Source organism: Apiospora aurea, assembly GCF_038362705.1.
Source record: "Apiospora aurea strain CBS 24483 chromosome Unknown utg000001l_segment0_segment0, whole genome shotgun sequence".
Taxonomy (NCBI): Eukaryota; Fungi; Ascomycota; class Sordariomycetes; order Amphisphaeriales; family Apiosporaceae; genus Apiospora; species Apiospora aurea.
In genome coordinates, this window is record NW_027117388.1 from 7,024,529 (window position 1) to 7,038,724 (window position 14,196).

Sequence of the window (14,196 nt, forward strand, 5' to 3'; positions counted from 1 at the left end):
TTTTCTTAGTACGCCTGAAGACATAAAGACAAGACAGAGAGAGAGATGGAGACCGAGACGGACAGCGGGCGGAACGTATGTCTGGTCTGATATACCCAGCGGAATACCCTTTTATATTTCCCCCATGCCTGCCGACCGACCGACCTGTCTACTTCTAGCAGGTCTCCTTCTCGGCTTTCGTGGGGGGTGGTTTGGCGAGCAACTCGGTACGGAGTTGGATTCAAGGTTTCCATGAGAGGGGCCTCAGCGAATAGATCTGCGTGTTTATTGTACGTTCCACCATCTTTTTACGTAAATATACCTGCCGGGCCTCGTCGATGTGATGGTGATTTCGCAACTCCCAGTGCTTGCTTTGTCGTTGCTGGTAAGTACTAGTAGTGATCTTGAGGTTGCCATTTTGTGAATGAATGTTGCTGGTTCGCGGTCGCCGCGAACAGTCGGTCCCGGGATAGCCGTGGAAACGGCAATGAGACACCTGGTGAGCAACGGAGCAGCTGGCGGTAGGTCTGTCCTCGACCTCTTTTCTGGACAGCTCCAGTCATCGCATTGACAATACCCGACTCCTAAAACTTCCCAGAGAGCATACCGATAGGCATCGATATCTAGGAGTGTGATCAGTATAGTCAGCTTGGACAAGCCCAGCCAAGCCCGGAGACGGAGCCGTCGGCCCCTCCGGACGCACAGCCAGCAAGAACGCCGTCAAAGATCCCTACCGAAACGTCCGGGCATCTGAGTCGGAAAGCTCAAGATTGACAGGAATCCAGAAGATATCGCACGAAGATCCTCAAAGAAAACGTTTGGTCCGGTCCTCTCGACCGCTTGGTTTCTCCATCACTAATATATCCTCCCCTCAACCGTGCGGGAGCGGTGTGAAGAAGTTGTTGATGGTTGTTGGATATCCCAACAAAATCGGGAAAAGGGGGCCAGGGCCAGCCGGTGGCCAGTTCGGCCCAGACTACCGGACCTGCCACTCTCTCCCCTCGTATGTCATCATACGCAGACGCATGAACGCAGCCAAACTCGGTCCCGAGCCCGATGGTATAGCTTTGAGCACATATGACCCCATAGTTCCCAACTCGGCGAGCTTTACCAAGGCCGCACACGGCATAACCCTTGCTCCGATCCTCGTTCTTTCTCTGGCGGGGAGTGAGTGGCTGTGAATATTCGTGTCAACTAGCTTGAATCGAATGATCAAAACAGTCAGTAGGGAATAAGGGGTAGTGCAAACCCCCTTGCGATGCAGGAATACTGAAAAAGGATCTCTCTCATTGATGCTTTACACGGGAGAACAAGAGATATGATGATATTCCACGCCGTCTAGGAAGTCTTCGCACCCCACCCACATTTCTCAAAAAAACAATTGCTCTGCCACCAAAAGTCCATCTTGAAGGAACTTTTTGCTGCTCTAAAGGTACCAAATAGTAGACATATACACAAGCTGCCGCTTCATCCGGAGGAGGGGGAAGAAGGACGAAGCAAACAGTCTTTCCGACTCGGCCGTCTGGTGGTGGAGTTGTCCCCCTTGCTTTACCCAAGTTTTGTTTCCCCCATGCCATTAATCTCCCTGTACTTCATTTTTCTTCGAGGTATATCCTGCCGGGGGTTTCTTGACTCGGGCTCACGCAAATTCTAAAGGGTTGTCGCTCGCCCGCTCTATTTGGCCTCCTCGGGGTAGAGGTCCTCCTTCAGCAGGACGCCGAGTTCCTCACGGAGGGGCTTGAGCTCGTCGAGGTACTGCTCGTACTGGCCCTTGTTCTCAACCTTGGCCTTGATACCCTCGAAGATGCGGACGGCGGTGGGGTAGTCGTTCACGCGGCGGGCGGCCTTGAGGGCAGCGACGACGACGGAGGGAGAGGGGACGAGATCGTAGGCGAAAGCGTTGTTCAGGTTACGCTGGATCGAGGAGAACTATGTGTTAGCCGAACAGGACGATTCTGGTATTTTTAATGCGGTATTGGATCGGGGTTCGTCGAATGCTGTATAATAGACGAGAGCTCGAGATGATGACATGACGGATTTGGCGAACGGTTGGGCGATCCCTGCGATTGTATCGTACGATGCCGAGGGAGCAGAGTTTGGAGGAAAAGTAGGACTCACCTGGAGCTCGAAAACGTCTTGCACGCCATCGAATTCCTTCTCGTATCTATGGGAAAGCTTATGCATTAGCCATTGATGCCCCTAGACGTAGTGTTGCATCTCAATTGAGTGGGCTGAAGCTTTTGGGGCGTTGTTGGTGTCGAGGGGTGGTTCGATTATGAATATGGCGCGTCATATTTCACTCCGCCCTCGACAGCCAGAGCGTTTCGCTGCGACCCATCCAGCCGGCCATACACCGGCCTTACTTTGTCGTCGCAATTGGCAATTGAAGAAGAAAGGAAAAAAATAATAATCAAGGCTATCGACTCACCGGGCAGTGAACTCCTCGAAGGTCTCCTCGTGGGCGTCGCTGCGGCGGGCGACGGATGTGCTGAAGTTGAGGCTGGAACCGGCCATCAGACCCGGGACGAAGGCACCGGCTCGGCTAGGGGCAGCGACAGGTCGGTAGGCGCGGAAGAAGGAGTTGGCGGGCCCGCGGGCGATTGTGCGCAGAAGAGAGGCCGACATGGCGACGGAGGTTTGTGGTAGAGCGGAGAGGTGGTGGTGGTGAATTGTGATGTCGTGGGTTTGGTTGGTGGTTGGCACGAATTGGGGGGTGGGATTGAATTGAAGCAAAGAATTATCGTGGCAGAGCCCGAGAGTTAACCTTAGGCCTTTGGCTGGGCTGGGCTGGGCTGGAGAGTTGGAACCGAAACTCAAGGCTCAGGCTTACCAGCAGCAAATCCATAGCCGTTCCAGCGCCCGGAAGGAAGCACTAGGCCTCACAGGGAGGAAAAAGCTGCCGATTTTCTGCAATTGCCGTCAGTTGATTGGCTGAGCCCCAGCTTTCCAGCGGAGCTGTCAGTGGCCCAGAGTCAGTGCAGTGGGAGCTTCCCGAAGCCCAGCAAGCAGCAGCTGAGCTTGAGCTTGAGGCTTGAGGCTTGAGGCTTGAGGCTTGAGGCTTGAGGCTTGAGGCTTGAGGCTTGAGGCTTGAGGCTTGAGGCTTGAGGCTTGAGGCTGCCACCTTTAGTGGGCTGCGATAAGGTGTGGTGGCTTGGTTGGGCAGTGTGGCTAGAGGGCAGACACTGATAGTGGCGTCCGAATGACTATGTGGCTGACCAACATTTTTACTTGACGAGCGGCAGCCAGTGGTCTACCTAGGTAGTAGGTATTCCACAACCCCAACGTCATGGCGGGAAGCAAATGCGATGGTGCGATGGTGCGATGCAGATGCATTAGCACGGGACATACAGAATCGACAAAGCCTGGACACCCAGCTCGCATCTCGCATCCAGGCTTTCTTCTCCCGTAGATAATGTAGGCATCTAAATCATCATCTCTAGAACATGTAGTAGTCTAGGACTAGGACTAGGAAATGCATCGCAAAGTACTACCATGCAGTGAGGCGTTTGTCCATTCGTACGATCGTGGTAGGAGTAATAAGTGTGTACAGCAGATGTTTGAAAATGTCTTCTCCTTTTTCATGATTCGTGATAATCGGTTATTTCGCTCTCTCTGACAGAGTTCAAGACAGTTGTCAAAATGTCGAACCCTCAATCTCCGGATGCCCCCAACGCCCGCCCACTTCTTGTATGCAGGTTCACGCAGCTTCCGAGGCGGATGCTGGCCCGAGGCTCACAAACCGGCTGCACCATCTGCTTTTGCGGCCAATTGGCCAATCAGCCCGTCCAAGTCCAGTGTGTGTTCTGTCTCTTGCTTGCTGCTTGTTCAGGGGGAAGGTAGAAGGTATTCCACAAGGCCGCACTAGGGAGTATGTGGCCTTATTAGTCCTAAGTCGAGCGAGCCTAACTGGTGGCAGGTACTGTAGCAACGCCGAATGCTACCAGACATCTTGCACGTCAACTGGCAGAGCCGCATTGGCACATGCTGCTGGTGCTGGTGCTGGTCGTGCTGCTATGCTACATACATGGCCATCTGATCCGAATGCGAACGGCGTTCTGGGTGGGCATAGCGTGCGACATATAGAAGTGGAATGCTCGGCCTCTCCTCCCCCTAAAGATGCATATTCAAGGCTTTTTCCTATTGGCGCCGTGGTGGCATTGAGGGTCGAGAAGGAACGGAGAGCTCGGAAGTCGATCCTGTCTGTACAATGCACAAGACGGCATTTCACGTGCACACGGAAATTGAGCATGTAAAGGCCTGGCTGCTATTGGTGCAGCCGGCGTTCCTAGCAACAATCCACCCGGCAGCAAATTAGATCAATTCTATTCCGACAGGGATCTCGCACCCTGCTGGAGCTGACGCGCGACACCGCTATCGAGTTGTGAACTGTTAGGCCAATGCCTGCGGATGACAGCCCAATTCATAACAGCTGCACGGCAAAAGACGATACGTATCGGCGCGGGGCGTACGGATCCCGGCATTCTTTCTCTGACGAATGGCCTCTTGCGGCCACCCGACACAGACAGGGCCCGTCCATCCATCGTGGAGAACAGCAGGGTATGTCGAGATAGATCCAGGTGCGCGTGCTTTTTCGACGCTTGCTGGCCTGGCGCCCTGTCCGGCTAGCCGATTGGTACCTGCCTAGCGATCGCTACTCCAGCGACCAGCCCAGCTCGCTCGCTCCAGCTGCTCCAGCTCCAGCTCTCCTCCAGCTCCAGGGCCTGCTGGCCTGGCTCATGTGGAAAGCCAGCTGTCAGCAAAATACCTAACTTACCGAAATACAGCAGGTACCGCCGCTGTCGAGCCAAATAGAGTTTCCCGAGGTTCCATCCCTTTTGTTGAGACAGGCTGCGAGAAGCAAAGAAAAAAAAAACCAACAAGCCACCACTATCCGAAGATAGACATCCATCTTCACCCATCCGCAAAGTCAAACCCGTGTTTTTTCTTCTTGTCGATCGCGACGGCAGCCGAGGCTACATATACTCGTCTGCAGAGAAGAGCAATTCTTGATTGAATTGTTGTTCATGGGTGCTCCCCTTTTCTCCTTCTAGCTTATTTTTTCCTGTCGCTCCTTCAGACCACGTTTGTTGTTTTTTCTTCTCCCACTCCCAACATAGTGCTGAACCACCACCACCACCCGCCAAATAAAGTCCTGCCTCCTCGCGCCGTCGCGTGCCTCGAGTATCCGACCGTTCGCGCCAGCACTTCTGGCAGTCTTGGTTTAGAACTTTGAACCCGCCCATCCGTCCGACCACCACCGCCCACACAATGGCGAGTTCTTCCCAGGCGGCTCTGTACGAGTCGTGGCCTGTGCCTACCCTCGACAGGCCCTTCGGCATTCACCTATGGCCCATCTTCAACAAGGCCTTCGAGCTCGTCGTGGGCTATCCCGCCGACGACTTTCGCTTCGAGGCCGGCCGCACGCCCATGTCGACACTCAAGGAGACCTCCATCTTCGTCGTCATCTACTATATAATAATCTTTGGCGGACGCGAGTTGATGCGGAAGAGAGAGCCTCTTAAGCTGAAGACTCTCTTCATCATCCACAACTTCTACCTGACCGCTATCAGCGCAATCCTCCTGGCCCTGTTTATCGAGCAGCTGCTCCCTACCATTGTCCGCAAGGGCATCTTCTTCGCCATCTGCGACCATGACGGCGGTTGGACCCAGCCTCTGGTTGTGCTGTACTACGTAAGTTGCGACAGAACGCGCTTTGCGTCCCTACGCGTAGCCCGACAAGATAACTAACAGGCGCAACAGCTCAACTACCTGACCAAGTACCTCGAGCTTTTGGACACCGTCTTCCTGTTCCTCAAGAAGAAGCCTTTGAGTAAGTTATTTCCCCCCGCGCAACCATCGCCCCATGTTTCTGCGGTGTAGATGCTAATTGTCCATTTCTAGCCTTCCTGCACACCTACCACCATGGCGCCACCGCTGTCCTCTGCTACACCCAGCTTCTTGGTCACACCGCCGTCTCGTGGGTCGTCATCACGCTCAACCTCACCGTCCACGTCGTCATGTACTGGTACTACTTCCAGAGTGCCCGAGGTGTCCGCATCTGGTGGAAGGAGTGGGTCACTCGCTTCCAGATCATCCAGTTCTTCATTGATCTCGGCTTCGTCTACTACGCGTCCTACACCTATTTCACCTCGACCTACTTCACCTGGATGCCCAACCACGGAAAGTGCGCCGGAGAGGAGTTCGCGGCCTTCTCCGGTCTTATCGTGCTCAGCTCCTACCTGGTTCTCTTCATCTCCTTCTACTTCGCCACCTACTCCAAGGACGGCAAGGCCCCTAGTGCGCGCAAGGCCGTCCGACGTATGTCGCAAGCCCCTGTCCCCGATGCCCATACCGTCGCCTCTGCGTCGCACGGAAGCATCAAGGCGACTGGTGCCAAGGCCAACGGCGGCTCGACCCGATCCCGCAAGGCGTAAATGCCCGTCCGAATACGACAGGCTGCAGATCTCCAGTTGCTCGACGCGAGCGAGCAACGGCAATATCAGCGACTGCTTGCACCAAATATGGATGCAGTGAACGACCGGCCGCCCGGTCGGCGTTGGAGGATCCCTACCCTATTGTGGCGATCCCGACTTCCCATCAATGTACTACTGAATTTCGCATTGCGATGAACAGGTACTTCACGTGCCCATGATGATACACGTCAACAAATCGGCATGCGGTGGAGCTTGTATGTGTAGATAAAGATATATGTATGACAGGACGATCTCGATCTGGAGGCTACGAGGAAAGGAGGAGTAGTCGATCCAGCATGGTCACGGAAAACACGGGGGTGATTGAGAACAGGGGGTGTAATTATACGATGTGGAATTACACCTGTCACGGTTCTTAACTACCTGCTACATGACAATATTCCTTTTTTGTTACATAATGTGTTGTAATAAGCCCTCTCGCCACTGACGCGATTGGTTATTACAGCTTATAGAAGAGGCGGTGGTAATAAGAAGCAATGAAGGAATCAGAACGGTCTATCGGCCTGTCTTGTCTCCATGTGATATGGCAAACCCATCAAATTTTCGCATCATTCTGGCGTCCGACGCAATTGGCCAACGGGGCCCAATATCGCGCAATACAGTCGGCCTATGCTCTTGGGGTTGTAATGCGAATACATTATCCAGCTTTTCCATCGCTCGATCTATTCCATCATCGTCCTACTTCCAACCCGACGCCGAAATAGTGACATGGCTTACTCTGCAAGTACTATGAATGCCGTCATTGGGCTGATAGACAAGCCAACAATCGCTGTTTACGTTTCGGGTGGTTCGGATTCTTACAGCTCCTTCTCCAAGTCCGCCAAAACGCGGAAATAGCGGAACGGTCCCCAGAAATTAACTAGATCATCCGGGTTGGCGACCACACCATGGAGATTGACGACGGGATTGATGTCATCCTCGGCAACAAAGCCTTGTCCTTCTTTCCCTCCGAGCTCGATCAGTTGCGGGTTCATATTCTTGTTAACGCCGTACGTCCGTACCCAATTCCGCTTGGCTTTGACAATGCTTTGAACACTACGGAAGGTATGTGCTTGGCCTATATTGAATAGCGACAGGCCGGCCTAGATACGGCACGTGTCAGGGATAGGAGATGCAGGCGCGTCACAGCGAGTCACCTGGAGATACGCTTCGGGGTTCAGGATATGGACGGGGATGGTGATGGTACGCTCCGGTTCCCATCCCTTAGGGTCCAGCCAGTCTCTCTTGATATTTTGCTCAACCACCCCGCCTGCTGCGACCTGCACAGAGCGCTCATGTTCTATGAAGCTTGCACCCGTATCGCCTCCACGATGGACCGCCAGCGTGATGGAATCACCCTAAAAACACAAATTGTTAGGCTGTAATCTCAGATATGATTCACCTTTTCGTAATTCCACGTACGTCTCGGTGCTGATAATCAAATAGCGTTTTATCTGTAAAACTGTGGTCAGCACTGTCGCCACTACCATGACCTATGGTGAACATACTGTCTTTAAGACGTCGGCCATCATAGATGAAGGTCATGTCATCATGTTTGATCCCAATCCATCTTTTTATGGCTTTCTTGATATCTAGCACCTCGATATTCACGTCGCAGCAGAAGGAGAAAGCACCTCCTCCAACTGAATAGACCACGACCTCATGTTCTCCGCCCAGCTGGAAAAGGCTCTCGGAAGCGCGCAAAGGTTTGCCGAACTAGACGGGCTCATGGGGTGTGATCTCGAACTGGAGATCGCTAACGAAGGACTCGTTAGTTACAAGGGCATTGAAGCTGTAGTCTTGGCCAGAAGGCAGAGCTTTGAACTGCCGGAACACGCCCGGCGAGACCGCGATGCCATCAAGCCACTGCTGTCCTGGCGTCACAATGTAGTCCTGGATCTGTTGGCCGGAACGGTATCTGTGCTGGCGGCGGACGATGGTTTCCGCGTCCTCGAACTTGTATTCGCCGGACAAACCGTTGACACCGCCTGCGTAGAGCTTGACCATGAACGGGTCTCGAGCTTTGAAGGAAACCCACATCGACTCGTTGGCTGTGTGAATGAAGTGACGCATATTATCGACAAACCGCCCCGCGATTTACCCTCTCTTCTCCTTCACTTTGGGTCGCGACTGGATTGCTACTTACGGTGCATGATAAAGAAAACGCCACCTCTGGCGGAAACATTGATGGGCAAATTGTCCTCATATTTGCTGACCTGAGAAAGGGCAAATCGGCCAAGTCCCGGAGGAAGCTTTAAGGTTTCTGTGGTATTGTCTGGGACGCGTATGGTTCGCATGAACTGGATCTTCAGCCACGAGTCTCCAAGTATGGGCGGCTCGGTTCTGGTGATCTCGATGGCATCATTGTCAATGCTGCACACGTACTTGGACGTCGAGGCTTCACCGGGGCTTATCATTGTGTGTGGTGTTTGCTGGTTCGAGAATACTGTGTGTGGCGTTGTATGGTAGAAGATGACAACCTTCTGTACCTGTATGTCTGTAGTCCAGGTTGCTTCTTGGAACTATGACAGTGTCAATAGACAATTCCTATATAGTTAATGTATATAAATTATATATGTAGCATAGAAAGAAAGCTGGAACCTGCCAGGTCACCGCAGAGATTATTCTGAATACTTTTGCGACTATGGCGGGCTTTGAGGTAGTGAAACAACTTGCAACGCTCTCCTAAAGACCCTGCTGGTCATATGCGACAATAGGGGCCAACGAAAGAAACAGAAATTAAACCAGAACTTCCAAGAGAGCACGTTTTGGCTGCCATGGTATAATCCCAGTGGGCTTTTCCTCTCTTTTTCTTTTTGGTTGGCATCTGTTTTGGCACAACACGATTATTTATCAAGGGGTAAGCTACCCCTGAGAACAGTCCTGGGTTACGCAGAAAATAAACATATTACACTAGAGTGCACAGTTCCACTGGTTATGTTTCCTGAGAGGTCGAACATGTTCCAAGATTTGCCAACGCAGCGATAAAACTGGTGCGGATGACCAGAAAGCGCAGGAGTCTAGGCTACAAGCCGTTTCTCCGGACGAGAAAAGTTCTTCTTGCTCTATCTTGTCTCCATCGAGATAATATGAGGCCTACCGTCTTCACAAGACATACTTCTATTCCCTTAGGATAGAAGAAATATATACGTCGCAAAACTTGGCAGCGCTGGGTTAGAAGGGTTAGGTTTAGGCTGTGAATAGGAGGAAAGGGATTGACCAGGGGATGTTTTCAGCCATTGCTGCAGAAGAGACACACTGCACCTGCAGCGTCGTCCGTATCTGGCCAACAATTCCTGAACGTAGCATCATACCTCAATTGAAGCTTTATTATCATAGAGTATCAATGTATGTATCTTTTGTTACTGAGACTTTTGATGGGTATTTTATATAGTGCGAGCCATATCGAACATAGTTTAGACTGAATGTCACTAACGTATGTAGTACTTGTTTATGAAGATTTCTGAGTGAAGCTCCCTCTTTGGTAGATCATTAGCTATCTGTGTACCTATAGCTAAGCAATTCAGGTCTTCCAACTTCTGGCTGAAGACAGTACTTCAGAAGGAAGAGAAGTGTTCAGGGCAGCTAGCTAGGGACAGGCTGCCTTGCTTCTTCTCGGCCAATATCTTGTTGGGCGCGACCACGTTCAGGAGATCCTTCGCGTACGCTGCCGCTGTCATGGCTGCGTATCCCTGCCACTCCGAGTTCTTATGGGAATCCGCGTAATCGCAGATCCCGCGAATGACCAGGCATTTAAAATGGTTCATCAACCCGGCCGCCTCCATCTCAAAGCACAACACGCCCTTCTCCCTAGCCAGCGCATCCCGTACGCTCGCATCCTTCATCACCTGATTTGCTGATGCGATGAGACCATAGTGAATCTTCGGATTGTCTTCATATCTGGCTCTGGGCTCACGCATGACGAGGTTCGTCTCGTCACAACTTGATGCGCACTTTTCGTGAAGCCCACCGGCGTGGGAAAAGTCACTGCGGTACAAGCGGTCCGTCGTAGGCCGACAATACTCCTCCTGCAGCCGTGGGTTGTGGTCGAGAATGTCCTTGATATCCTTGTCGATTGAATGACCACGCCTCCTATACTTGACTTTGAGGTCCTGTGTTGCCGCCTGGAGAAACAGAGGAGGTGCGTCTTGGTATCCTGTCGTGTGGAACTCCTTGTCCTGCACAGTCCGGCCAAAGTCATACTGAAATACGGCGCCCTTCTCGTAGTCGATTGAGCTCACGACTATGTCACCAAGACGGACATCGTGGAAGGTAGGAACACCACCGCCGATTCCGACCATCAGTCCAAACCTATCAACGCCAAATTGAGACGTTTTAGTCAATACTGACGATGGTAGAAAGCTCACTAAATCCTGGAATCATTTCAAGGAGTGTACCTTAGGTAAGTAAAAAATGACTACATACCTGATATTGGTAAATGTTCGTAACATATCTCTCGCTACGTTGGCAGCGCTGACAAGGCCGTAATTTCGGAGCGGAAGACAAGCAATAGCGATATAATGTTCCCCGATGCGACCAAGTGTGTAGATGTTGTTATCGTTGACATCTTGATAGTTCAATCGAGGGTGCTCCTCATCGAGGAACTCCTGGGCAGCAACGTATTCAGGCTCCACTGCACATATCCAGCCAACCGTGTACTTTTCTATGTCAGGCATGGCTGGCAGTCGGATCCTGGTACTATATCGATTGGAAGGTCTCAATTATAACATGGGCATATTAGGAATCAGGTATGATGCATGTGCGTGTTGAGAAACTAGGATAGGGATGCCGGGCAGGGTGCCTTTGGAGACATTACGGACCAGCTCAGTTCAGGCTGGCTGCGCCACCATGTGTAGACCTGTAAGCAAGCAGGATGCAACGCTGGATGCAGCCATTGGTGATTGGTTGGCCCAAGAGACTTAGCCGTGGCAGCCAGGCTTGACGAGGTGACTTGGCTTGCAGCTGCATCGGCAAGTGATCAACCCGGAAGATCAATCAGAATAATCGGTTGGTATCAGACCACAAGCTCTGTAGCATGTACACTGTGCGCAAACCCGACAAGGAGCCGGATCGGAGGATTTAGTGCTGACATTCAGTTGCTGCTCTTGATTTACCAGCTTCCATTGACCCATACCTAGGTACCCCGTGATATTTGAGCCTGCTCTCTGTTTTTGAATCTGACCGAAACTTCGTCATCCTCCTCATCAGTGATTGATAAGAAGAATATATGTAATGGTAAAAGAAATTGTGAACCCCGATCACCATTCTTTGCGCTGGTGACTATCTCCTCGTACGTCTGGAGTGCCGATGTCCGTCGTCCGCGGAGAGCGCTCGACAAATCGCCTTTGGCAATGTCCTCGGAGAACTCCTTTACCGCTGTTGCTATCCCATGTAGGGACTCACCCACACGCTCCAAACGAAGGGTAAACACGTGCCTCAGCAACGATGCATGGCGCCCATATTGGTCGAAGCTCCTGACAGATAAGGGTCCGTAAAGATACAGTCTCGCAATGGATCTGGCGATTGAATTGTATCTTAAATCTGAGACTAACCCGGGAAGGTTAATGAAGTGGTGATGCGATCGATCTGACATATCTGAGCACCCGATTTTGATATTAGCTAAATGTTCAAGACTTTATCATGGGGTTCTTCAGACTTACCTCGATTCGGCGCCCTTAATAGGTACCCCGTTTCCAGGCTGAAAGGTGGTGGCTGCTCACCATGGCTCGTATCCCAATGAATGATTTGTGCTCTCGTTCCAACAAAGACAGTGCCACCACTGTTTGTCATAATGACTCTGTTCGCCAGCGACATAGCGAATAGGTGACAGTTCATTCGGTTTGGGGTATACTTGGTGAATTGCGAGGAAACAAAACGGGCCAGAGACTCGATTTGTGTCGAATCGAACCGAGTTTGACCCAGATGGTATGCAATCATGGGCGTATACCTTCCGTTAAAATCATTCCAGAGATGGATACTGTCACATCGAGCATGCCACTGAATGTCCTCCAGCTCTTCTTTCAGCTCTTCCTCTGAGAAGCGGTCGAGCTGCAGACAGGGGCGGTCTTCCTGCAGCACTAAATGGAAGAAGCAGCCCTGGGAATAGAGCGACCAGTGTCTGAGGGAAGTTGGCCATCCAAGATGTGGCACAGTGACAAGGTACACATCATGTACGGGGATAGCCAAGGAGTCGCACTTGGGTAAAGCTGGGTGCCATTGGATAGAGTGTACCATCAGGGAAAGTGAGACGCTGTTGCTCCAGCCGTCTGGTAGAATTTTGATTTTGTCAACCAATCCCCAAAAGCCCTTGCGCCCTGGGTCTTTGCGGAGTACATCGTTGAATGTTGCTGGGTAGCCTTGAAGATCTGTTTGCAATATGCTTTGGTTTGTGATCCCAGTCGCCATGCTGTCGGCTGTGCTTGAAGTTCCCACTTGTTGTTGTGAAGATTAGGAGGGTAAAGTCCAGCAAAGCTCAGAGACATGCGCTCTAAGATTTAAGTAAGCAGTACATGCACAGTGCTAATATCCAGGCATCGCAATAGGAGATGGTGGCGATGACAAAGTACTCGCATATGTAACGTACTTTAGCATGACCCCCTGTTGGAACCGACATTGTTTATACGCCCTCTTCCCTTCTTCTTCTTCTGCTCTCCATTCTGAACCCGCCATCAGAGACAGAAACCGCTTAAAACTCTGTGTTATTCTTCTAAAGATATTTTACCGTTCCCTGAACAACCTTTGGAAAGCCACCTAACTCCCCTATTCGATTCATCGCCATCTAATATGATGGGAAACCAACAATCCCAACCCCGACCTCAGCGGCCCCAACGGGAACCCCCCCTTCTGTTTTCCAATTTTCGAACCAGATGATCTCACATCGTTTGATCGCGAGACCGGCAGGTGCGAAGCAGCCAATTACGTGGAATACTTCTCTAAAGTCAAGGAAACTGTGATCGAATCTATCCCGCAGGGATTCGACGAATATGACATTGATTTCTTCCGCACCCAGATGGGCAAAAAATTCCCAGGCCAAGCTTACGATGAACCCTTCCTCAAACCTTCCGAAACGAATCCGGAGAAACAGTTCGAGATCGGCATTGCGCGAAAAAAGCGCCATGCATCGGTTATAATTCAAGATATCAAACCAGATGGGCCTAATAGCTCAAGAACCTACTTTGAAGATGCATTCAAGCCAAACAAGAACTACAGCTTTGACGTGCCGAACTACCAGATTCTCCATATTCGTTTCACCGAACCGGGAGCCGGTCGAACAGAACAGCTCGTTGCATTGGGGCTGGATACCCCTGATAAACGAAGGGATGTCGACCAGTACGATCGTCTCTACCGTATACGAACAACTGATAGGATGTTGAAGTACATCGCACTCATCTCATGCCCTGCACACCACGCCGTCATGACGAGTGATTGTGCTACGTTTGCACACAACTTCCTTACCGAGTTACTGGACCGCCTTCTAAAGGAGGGCCACATGGACAAGGAGAAATACCGACAGATAATAAAGAGCCTTGTGAAGCACGTTCGCGCTGCCAATGGTCCTCTAGGCCAAACAGAGACTGTTTCACGCCAGCAGGAAGATCTCGCCAAATCGGGGGGCAGTGCGATACAAAGATACAGGTATGTTCCCGAATTAGTATTCTATACTATATGCGTGTAAAGTCTTTACTGAATTCACTACACCAACTGGATTTTACTAATGGTATTCCGACGCCTAGATGATTCAGAACCC

At 51.4% G+C, this 14,196-nt stretch overlaps 6 protein-coding genes across 6 annotated transcripts; 2 read left to right on the top strand and 4 right to left on the bottom strand.

Annotated features, from left to right (window-relative positions):
* Positions 1 to 1,653: 1,653 nt before the first annotated feature.
* Positions 1,654 to 2,604, bottom strand: PG986_002140 (cytochrome c oxidase polypeptide VI; the record flags this gene model as incomplete). Its single annotated transcript, XM_066838362.1, has 3 exons — positions 1,654 to 1,893; positions 2,098 to 2,143; positions 2,408 to 2,604. 3 exons carry the CDS (start codon positions 2,602 to 2,604, stop codon positions 1,654 to 1,656), a joined length of 483 nt encoding a protein of 160 aa, XP_066707255.1.
* A 2,643-nt stretch (positions 2,605 to 5,247) lies between these two features.
* Positions 5,248 to 6,413, top strand: PG986_002141 (uncharacterized protein; the record flags this gene model as incomplete). The annotated part of the gene is made up of 3 exons (XM_066838363.1): positions 5,248 to 5,670; positions 5,740 to 5,809; positions 5,881 to 6,413. The coding sequence occupies 3 exons, from the start codon at positions 5,248 to 5,250 to the stop codon at positions 6,411 to 6,413; spliced, it is 1,026 nt and encodes a 341-aa protein (XP_066707256.1).
* An 854-nt stretch (positions 6,414 to 7,267) lies between these two features.
* On the bottom strand, positions 7,268 to 8,866 carry PG986_002142 (uncharacterized protein; the record flags this gene model as incomplete). The annotated part of the gene is made up of 6 exons (XM_066838364.1): positions 7,268 to 7,552; positions 7,607 to 7,807; positions 7,872 to 7,903; positions 7,958 to 8,165; positions 8,229 to 8,500; positions 8,596 to 8,866. The coding sequence occupies 6 exons, from the start codon at positions 8,864 to 8,866 to the stop codon at positions 7,268 to 7,270; spliced, it is 1,269 nt and encodes a 422-aa protein (XP_066707257.1).
* Positions 8,867 to 10,006: 1,140 nt separating this feature from the next.
* Positions 10,007 to 11,125, bottom strand: PG986_002143 (purine and uridine phosphorylase; the record flags this gene model as incomplete). Its single annotated transcript, XM_066838365.1, has 2 exons — positions 10,007 to 10,760; positions 10,875 to 11,125. 2 exons carry the CDS (start codon positions 11,123 to 11,125, stop codon positions 10,007 to 10,009), a joined length of 1,005 nt encoding a protein of 334 aa, XP_066707258.1.
* Positions 11,126 to 12,068: 943 nt separating this feature from the next.
* PG986_002144 (uncharacterized protein) lies at positions 12,069 to 12,854 on the bottom strand (the record flags this gene model as incomplete). Its single annotated transcript, XM_066838366.1, has 1 exon — positions 12,069 to 12,854. One exon carries the CDS (start codon positions 12,852 to 12,854, stop codon positions 12,069 to 12,071), a length of 786 nt encoding a protein of 261 aa, XP_066707259.1.
* Positions 12,855 to 13,458: 604 nt separating this feature from the next.
* PG986_002145 (uncharacterized protein) lies at positions 13,459 to 14,136 on the top strand (the record flags this gene model as incomplete). The annotated part of the gene is made up of 2 exons (XM_066838367.1): positions 13,459 to 14,084; positions 14,127 to 14,136. 2 exons carry the CDS (start codon positions 13,459 to 13,461, stop codon positions 14,134 to 14,136), a joined length of 636 nt encoding a protein of 211 aa, XP_066707260.1.
* Between the last annotated feature and the right edge of the window lie 60 nt (positions 14,137 to 14,196).